Source organism: Condylura cristata, unplaced genomic scaffold (assembly GCF_000260355.1).
Source record: "Condylura cristata isolate star-nosed mole 26May11 unplaced genomic scaffold, ConCri1.0 scaffold00015, whole genome shotgun sequence".
Classification (NCBI taxonomy): domain Eukaryota; kingdom Metazoa; phylum Chordata; class Mammalia; order Eulipotyphla; family Talpidae; genus Condylura; species Condylura cristata.
This window is the reverse complement of record NW_004567116.1, coordinates 860,686-869,648: the sequence shown is the minus strand read 5'-3', so window position 1 is coordinate 869,648 and position 8,963 is coordinate 860,686. Positions and strand designations below refer to the sequence as shown.

At 67.5% G+C, this 8,963-nt stretch overlaps 1 protein-coding gene across 1 annotated transcript; it reads left to right on the top strand.

Moving 5' to 3' along the window:
- The first annotated feature begins 879 nt into the window (after positions 1-879).
- Positions 880-5,671, top strand: TBC1D10C (TBC1 domain family, member 10C). The gene is made up of 9 exons (XM_004682572.2): positions 880-1,037; positions 1,677-1,776; positions 1,948-2,055; positions 2,137-2,243; positions 2,424-2,538; positions 3,022-3,087; positions 3,196-3,385; positions 4,607-4,761; positions 5,065-5,671. Exons 1-9 carry the CDS (start codon positions 901-903, stop codon positions 5,425-5,427), a joined length of 1,341 nt encoding a protein of 446 aa, XP_004682629.1. The 5' UTR covers positions 880-900; the 3' UTR covers positions 5,428-5,671.
- Positions 5,672-8,963: the final 3,292 nt, after the last annotated feature.

The window sequence follows — 8,963 nt, the reverse complement described above, 5'->3', positions numbered from 1 at the left end:
AGCCACGCCCCCGAGCCGCAGGGCCGGCCGGCGCCGGGGTGCCTGGAAGCGCCGCGGAAGTTGTTTGTGTCCTGCGGTCCTGCGCCGTCCCGCGCCCCGCCCTGGCTGGGGCGAGCACGTTGACGACCGGCTCCCGAGTCGAGGATGAAGCGCTCGAAGGGCAGAAAAGGAGGCCGGCAGAGACATGGCGAGGGCCTGGGCCGAGGCGGCCCGCGGCCATGGCTGGCCCAGACACGGGGCCTAAGTGCCCGCGACATGCGTGTTTCTTTCTGAGCCCTGCGATCGCCTTCTGAGTAGCATAATCCGCTTCGCGGGCATGGGAAAAGCAGGCCTTTGTAAGGGCAATAAATCATCAGTCTTACCAGAACCCGGGATTGAGTGTCTCGTGCGCCATAACTGGGGGGGCCCCCAACCTCCGCAGGTGCCGGCCCCTCGCACCCCTAGCCTGCATGCAGGAACCCAAGCCTATAGCCACCTGGGTGGGAGGGGCCCAGGCTCAGGGGGCAGGGGCAGGCCGGAAGAGGAAGGGGTGACCCCCCCCAGCTTGGGAGGGGCCCCCACGCGTTGTTGTTGAAGCTGTGGTTGAAGAGGAAGCGAGAGGAGGAGGCAGGTAGTGCAGCAGGGAGGTAAGCCGGGCTGTGGGGACAGGGGACAGTGTCCGTCCGCCTGAGACAGGGCTGGCCCTTCTGCCACTCAGGGCCTCGCCGTTTGCTCCCCTGTCCCCCCAGAAGGGCAGAGGGGGCTTGGTGAGGTATTCTGAAACCTCCCTCTCTGACCTTGAAGCCAGGCCCTGGAGCCGGGCACTCTGCTTAGGGGGCCCACGCCCTTGGCTGCCAGAAGCTGCCTCTCTCACTGACTCCCCACGCCTTGCAGCCCGGAGCCGCAAGGGTCTGGGGCACCATGGCCCAGACCCTGGGGGAGGACCTGGTGCAGGATGACTCCAGCTCTCTGGGCTCAGACTCCGAGCTGAACGGGCCTAGCCCGTACCGCCAGGCAGATCGCTACGGCTTCATTGGGGGCAGCTCTGCAGAGCCAGGGTGAGTGGGGTGGGACGGGGGTAGGGGGGTGTCTGGAGCAAGGATGGCACTAGAGTGAGGGCCAACTTCAGGGTTCCGGGAGGGGCTGGGGTTGAGGCCATGTCACCCTCCACAGGTGCAGGTGGAACTCCTAGTTGGCAGGGCTGGGGCGGGGTGTCCCTGTACATCTCTCAGCCCCATTCCAGGGTTTGCACCTACCCTTGGTGCTGAACGTCCTTCCCCTTTCAGTCTCAGATCCTGGCCCAGGGTCCCAGATCACGTCAGGGAACTCACGCTGCTCCCTGCCTTCCCCCTTCCCCAGCATAGACACAGGACAAGCCAAAAGGCAGGCAGCGGGCCAGAGACAGACCTGGCTTCTGTCCCAGGGCGCCAGTCCAAGGAGTTGCCCATGCCTTGCCCTGGGCGACAGCCACCAGCCCTTCCCCCAAAACACACCTACACACCCCATCAGTCTCTCCTGCTTCCGCCCACAACCCAGCCACATCCTCTCCTATCCCCATGGTAACCAGTGGCAACTCCTGGGTGACAGGTCGCCCCTCCCCCAGGGCTCCCCGAAGTCCCAGGGCCAGGAGGTGGAGCGGCCTGGAGGGCTGCATAGGTGAGCCTCAGCACCTGGACACCTGTGCCCTGTGTCCCTAGGTTGGGCCACCCCCCTGCAGACCTCGTACGCCAGCGGGAGATGAAGTGGGTGGAGATGACCTCGCACTGGGAGAAAACCATGTCTCGGCGGTACAAGAAGGTGAGGGGAGTGTGGCCCCACGCGGCCTCGGTGGCTCCTGTCCCTCTGCGTCAATCCACGCGCTGGCAAATTACCCTCTGGTGCCCAGCACCTCCTGTCCCCCAAAGTGGCCCTCTCCCCACGAGAGCAGGGGAGGCAGGCCAGGGGCCTGACGCTCCCCCGACACTGCAGGTGAAGAGGCAGTGCCGGAAGGGGATCCCCTCGGCCCTGCGGGCCCGGTGCTGGCCCCTGCTATGTGGGGCCCACGTGTGTCAGGAGAACAGCCCTGACACCTATGAGGTAAGGGAGTTGGCTGTCCCTGCCGTCCCCCCAGCCGCTCACCATCTGAGCCCTCACACCCAGCTACCTGCCCACCCACAGGAGCTGGCCAAGGCCCCTGGAGACCCGCAGTGGATGGAGACCATCGGCAGGGATCTACACCGCCAGTTCCCTTTGCATGAGATGTTCGTGTCGCCCCAGGGTCACGGGTACGAGGCCAGCAGTGCCGGGGACCCCAGCCTGCCCAGCCCTGGGCGCCCCGGGCCAGCCCCCCACCCTAGCTTTACATGCTTACTCCCCCCAGGGGTCCTGGGGCCGAGACAGAGCACAACAGAGGTAGGGAAGGGAGGCCCGGGGGGGCTGGCTGCTGACGGGGTCTTCTGGCACAGGCAGCAGGGGCTCCTGCAGGTACTGAAGGCCTACACGCTGTATCGGCCGGAGCAGGGCTACTGCCAGGCCCAGGGCCCTGTGGCGGCTGTGCTGCTCATGCATCTGCCCCCGGAGGTGAGTGCCCTACCCTGCTGCAGAGCCTGGGGCCCCGGTGAGCCTTCATCCCCAACCGAATGTCTAGGGGCCCAGTGAGCCTGTGCCCGGCCCGTGCCCCCAGTCTCAGGGTCGCTCAGGGGCCTGCTATCCTTGACTCCCAGATCTGAAGGGCTCAGGGCCCGACCCTTCCCCCAGGAATTTAAGAGTCAAGATGTCGCCACTTTAACTCCATTAATTCTCAGTTCTGAACTTGTCACCCTAACCCCACCACCCCAGGAGCCCAGGCCTTGAACTCAGGCACCCTCGCAACCCTGGCCAGTGAGCCTCAACCCTGGGGCCCTCAGATTCGGTGCCCCAGCCCCGTGACTGCCGCCCAAATGCTCTGGTGGGCCTCCACCTGGCCAAAGGGGAGGCTCTGGGTAGAGAACCCCCGGTGGCGTGTGGGGCCTGGGGCGCCCCGTGGCCCAGCCCGCTGGGCACTCACAGCTGTGCCGCCCCCAGGAGGCCTTCTGGTGCCTGGTCCAGATCTGCGAGGCCTACCTGCCCGGCTATTATGGGCCCCACATGGTGAGAGGCTGGTGTGGGACTGGAGGGCTGGGGGGCTGGGCTGGCCGTGGGGGCCGCGGGGGCAGAGCCGGGGCTTGGCAGCGGAGGTGCTGACGGACATGGCCGCAGGAGGCCGTGCGGCTGGACGCCGAGGTGTTCATGGCCCTGCTGCGGCGGCTGCTCCCTCGCGTGCACAAGCACCTGCAGCAGGTGGGCGTCGGGCCCCTGCTCTACCTGCCCGAGTGGTTCCTGTGCCTCTTCGCGCGCTCCCTGCCCTTCCCCACCGTGCTGCGAGTCTGGGACGCCTTCCTCAGTGAGGGTGAGTGGGCGCCCCCTGAGCGGGGCGGGAGCCTGGGGGCGCAGCGCGCACAGGGACGGAGCACGCCCACTCTGCCGGCCCGCCCAGGCCTGGCCTGCGCTGGGGTGCCCTGTTGAGGCCGGGGGGAGGGCGCTGGGGGGCCCATCGGAGCAGCTCCAGGACTGCGTGGTGCGCCGTGGCCCAGGGCAGGGCTCTCACCCCAGGGAGCCTTGTGGGGGCCAGACACTGCCCTGGAAGCTGAGGAGCGAGACCTCACGCCGACGGGGCGGTGGGAGGCCCGACAGCCGGAGTAATGGCGCGTGCAGACGGTCCCAGGTGCCACCGAGAAAGACGAGGCCGTGACAGCACTGGGCAGCAGCGGGGGGAGAGGCCGTTTCCAGAGCTCGTCCGGTTGCTCCGTGGAGGAGGCCAGCCTGCAGGCAGCCGGGGGCCAGGGGCCGCGAGGGTCCTGGCCCAGGGCCCTGGCTGCAGACCGCTGGACGGTGGCGTGGGAAAGGGAGCCTGGCCAAGAGTGGGGGCAGTAGGACAGAGCTGAGCTGGACGCTGGGGCCCAGGGCTCGGGCCCAGTACCTGCTGCCCCCGTAGCCGTTTGCAGCCTTCCGGCTGCAGGCTGGCATCACGCTCCGGGTCACCTGGCCCTTGCCCTCCAGCCCTGGGCCTCGGGCCGGGACCCCATCAGTGGGGCTGAGCCACCTTGTCCCTCCACCCAGGACGAGCGCCTGGGTTCCTCTCATGACGATGAGGACGTCGAGTTGCGTCGCCCCTTTACAAATCACAGTTGTCACGAGGCCGTGGGGTCCCCGAACCACGCCTCTCAGCAGAGGAGAGGCCGCCAGGGGGGAGCTCGGCACCGGGAAGGGCCCACGGCCCCCCGAGAGCAGCCCGTGTGTGCCCGTGTGGGCACTGTGCTCCAGCCTGGGGAGGGGGCTCCGCGTGGAGCGAGGGTCAGGAAGGCACAGAGCTGAGCTGGCCGGACCTCGCAGTCACCGCCTGCCCCTTCCTGTGGGAACGAGGAAATGAGGCCCACGAGGGTATGTGGGAAGCCCCCAGTCCTGGCAGATGCTCAGCCGGGAAGTGATGAGGTGCTGGGACTGACCCTCCAGCGCGTCAGCCTTCCCCTGGCCCAGGGGTAGCCCAGGAACAGGTGGCAGAGGGTGTCAGGCGGAGGGCGGGGCTGGGGGTGGGGGCTGGGCCCCCGCTGAGCAGGCCCTCTTCCCGCAGGTGTGAAGGTGCTGTTCCGGGTGGGGCTGACGCTGGTGCGTCTGGCGCTGGGCACCACAGAACAGCGCCTGGCCTGCCCGGGGCTCCTGGAGACGCTGGGCGCCCTCCGGACCATCCCGCCCGCCCAGCTGCAGGAGGAGGTCTTCATGTCCCAGGTGTGTGTCCCTGCTGCCCCAGGGGCCCGGCCCCGCTGCACCACTGGGGAAACTGAGCCCCAGCACAGGAGGTCAGCGTGTGGACCGTCGGGCTCCGGGCTCCTGTCCTGAGAGCAGCAGTAAGCAAACCCCCTGCAGGTCTCAAGTGGCTTTCCAGGGCCCCCAGCCAGGCTGTCAGGGCCTCAGCCCTCAGCCGCTTCCTGGGTCTGTGTGCTGTCGCCCTGTGGGGACTTCATGGCTTCCTGCCCCACCCCCACTGCCCCACCGCCCGGCAAACTCAACAGCAGCCGCTCCCGCCCGCAGGTGCACAGCGTGGCCCTGTCCGAGCAGGACCTGCAGCGGGAGATCAGGACCCAGCTGGCACAGCTGCCCGAGTCAGCGTCCGGGCCTCCACCGCGGCCCCAGGCCCGCCTGCCCGGGGCACAGGCCATCTTTGAAGCCCAGCAGCTGGCTGGGGCCCAGGGAGGCTCCAAACTCAAGGGGCCCCGGATCGTGGTGCAGCCCCCCGAGGAGCCCAGGCCGCCACAGCGCAAGCCCCAGACTCGTGGCAAGACTTTCCACGGGCTACTGACTCGGGCACGGGGACCCCCGCTGCAGGGATCCCCGCTGCAGGGACCTCCCAGGTCTCATCGAGGCTCCACCTCCTTCCTGGACACCCGATTCTGAGGGTGCTGTGTGCTCAGTGCTCCCAGGTCTCAGTCGCCCAAATGCAGACACCAGCCTCGAAACGGATGCTGCACTTCAAGGCCCCATCTGGGGGCTCAGCTCCCTTCCCACTGACTGTGGGTCAAGGACCTAGGCCTGCATCTGCCCACAGGGCTGTCCTGGCGCCTGGCCTGGCGAGCAGCGAGGGTGGTGCTGACAGCGTTCAGGACTAAGGCCGCAGACTGGGCTTGGCGGCCCCAAGGGGCCTCCTGGAATAAAGTCTGACTGTGTAGAAGCCTGGATGGAGTTGGATCAAATGCCCTCAGCAGGCTGACCCTTGCCCTCGCCCCTCGCTGCCCCTCCCCAAGTCCTGGCTCTCCTCAGCCCTGCTGGGCACACAGGACTGCCCACTGGCTGCCAAGGTGTTTACTGGCACAGGAGCCCGTGGTGAGCGCCTGGCCCAGCCTCTGGGGGGTAGGTAGGGCCCCCAAGGGGAGAACTGGTCCAGAAGTGGGGTCCTAGTCCTTATTCTGCCCTTCCCGCTGAGCTGGTTCAGGACCCCGAGGGTGGGGGGACTAACCCAAGTGTGCCCCCCACCCATGGTCCTGGTTCTGGCATCAGAGAGGACCAGGCAGACAAAGACCCAGTGTGCCCGGGACAAAGGAGAAAGGTCCCTCCGGCCCTGCCCCTCCCGCGCCCCCCACACCCCTCAGGACTGCCTCCATGGAAACCTCCTACGCTGGCTAATTGCTCCCGTGGGTGCCTGGGCCCTGCGCCATCACCAGGACAACGCCGGTCCCAGCGCAGGCTGGCGTCCCGCTGTGCCCGGCCGGTGCTGGGCCTCCCCGCCTCCCTGGGCGTCCTCCCCAGCGGGGTGGCGGGTGGGCGGCCTGGCAGGGCAGGAGCCACTGAATGGCGCCGTGTTCCACGGCGGACCCGCGGTCAGGCTGCCACGCAGGCCCAGCCACGCTTCAGAACCCAAGTCCGGAAGCTGCTGGCGCCGGCTCAGGGCGCATGTGCACTCACCCCGCCTGCCGGCCCTGGCTCTGCCGGTCACCCCACCCCCAAGCCTGGAGGGGGCACCAAGGGCTCAGACCCAGCTCTGCCATGTCCCCGGGGAAACTGAGGCTCAGGAAGGGGGCGAATTTGGCCAAGACTTTGCCTCCACGGCCAGGCCGAGGTCGACCTGTCCCCACCACCGCCCACAGCTGTGAGCCTCTTGTCTGCCCAGCACCCGCCCTGGTCTGCCCATCTGGGGTGGCCTTACCCCCCCTTCCCCAGCCCTGCCCCCCAGAGGAGGTAGTCGCGGGGGACCAGTGGGGGCGGGTAAAGGGAGCCTCCAAGCCCTCCTCCCCTGTCCCCTCTGCAGCAGGGTGCCTGCAGGTCACTGGAAAACCTTTTCCCAGACCCACCGCTTCGGACACCTCACTGAAGTGGCAGAGAAAGGGGGCCATGCTCAGTGGAGGGGTGTGCCCAGCCCAGAGCTGCTGAGGGCAGAGCCAGCCGGAGGGCAGACTGCTGTGTCTTCTAGATGGCCTTGGCCTGGAGCAGGGTCTGGTGGGTCCGGGCGCTGCCCGGTGGGGGCCTGTCCCTGCAGCCTGTCCATCAACTTCCGTACCCCCCAGGGGCTCAGCTTTTTTGCTGGCAGAGTAAAGCCTTGGCCCAGCCCGGTCACAAGGCTGCGAGGGGAGCATGGTGGCAAGTGGGTCCCCCAGAAACAGTCTCCAGCTGGAGCTGAGCCAACATCTGCCCTCGTGGGCATTTTCTGGGCGGCTCTCAGCACGGCCATTATCAGCGCCCTGCACGAGGAGCCCGAGCTGGGGGTGCAGAGCAGAAGAGGGCCAGCAGCCCTTGCCACAGCCTTCCCAGGGCAGGAGAGGGTGCCTCCCCCAACGCCTGCAGCGGTGGGGGGGGGGCAGGGGGCGGGACGCCGGCCCTGGTGCAGTGAGCAGCCCGCACATCTGCTGAGCGAATGCGGCCCCAGTGCGCTGTGATCTGCCTGCAAAGGGACTCGGAGCTCCCCACCCAGCCTGCGGGGACTGAAGCTGGGCATGTATCACCTTGGCACAGGTAGCTAGGGTCGAGCAGAGCCCTGGAGGTTTCAAGAGAAATTATGGTCGTTACTTTAATACCTCGATGGGTGAAGATGACCCAGCTCTAGGGCCATCTCCAGAGACAACCTTCTTGGAGACCCCGAGCTCCTGGCAGACGGCAATCGAGAGCGTCGGTCTTCGTCACAGCACTGCCCATGCTCGCCATGTGAGACCCCTCTCTCCTGCTGCCTGCCGAGGCCCGAGGCCCATTCATTAGTTCAAGAATAGAAAACTTGAATTATCCTATCTAGTTACCGCCCTATCAATTCTCCGCATGTGTGTAATTAAATTGGTTCTTTTTCTCTACTAAGCTGTCTGGTATTAATTTGCTTAATCAGCCTGAGAAGAACTTAGAAGGTGACTAAAATTTCCCACCATCCCTACAACGTGTAGTTGGCCTGGGTCAGTCCTGGCGCGGGACAGGGGGTGAGCAAGAAAGTGGGACCCCTACCCTGGCCAGAGTGGGGCGCGTCTGGGCTCCGACTCGCAGCTGCCCCCCCAGATCCCTGCCTCCGCTCCTCACCCCGCCCGGCCCCAGCCTGGCCCCAGGCTCTCTCTCCCTGCTGTAGTGGGGGACCGGGGTCCAGTGCCCTCGGCCTGGGCTGCAGCCGCACCCACTTTCCTCCCTGCATCTGCCCAGCTGACACGCAGGGGGCCGCAGGGCAGACAGGAGCCTGGCGGCACCCCAGGACGGGAGAGACCCCAGCTCTGCCTCTCACCAGCTTGGGACTTCGGGCAAGGCCCCTCAGCGCCCTGAGCCACTGTCCTCTGTGACGGCAGATGCCACTCCTGCCTCGGGGTTCAGTGAGACCCCGAATACAAAATCCACCCCAGCCCCCAGGCTGGGCAGGACGCTTCAGACACTGCCGGGCTCCTGCCCGGGAGCAACTAGGGTGGGTGTCGCCCTCCCTGGGGGGCGAGGAGATGTCTGCGGGCGGCTGCACTGGTCCCGTGGGACACCAGCACCCCTTAATGGCCCACCTCTCCCACTGGGGCGGCGGCGGCAGCTCTCCCCAGAGGGAAGGGTCCCGCGGTGGCTGCTGAGAGGTCTACCCGGCGCACGAGACCCCTCCTGGGGGCGCGGAGCACTGGCGAGGGCACCGCACGCTGCCTGGAGGCACCAGGCGGCCGCCTGACCCCGCGTGGCCGGGGCTCAGGAACCACACCCGTGCCTGCACCCGAAGGCCCTGCACCCATGGCGCTGCTGCGGCCACTTCCCAGGGGCCGGCGGGAGAGGGACTTGCCGGTCACGCCGCGGGCTCAGTGGGGTCGGCCCGGGCCGGAGCCCACGGCAGGATGGGAGGGCGAACGCCGCCGGCTCGTCTTGGTGGGAGAGGTGGCCGTTAAGGGGTGCTGGTGCCCCACGGAGCAGTGCAGCCCCCGCAGACATCTCCTCGCCCCCCAGGAGGGCGACACCCACTCTAGGCTGGCTCCGGGGCAGGAGCCGGGCAGGAGCCGGGCAGG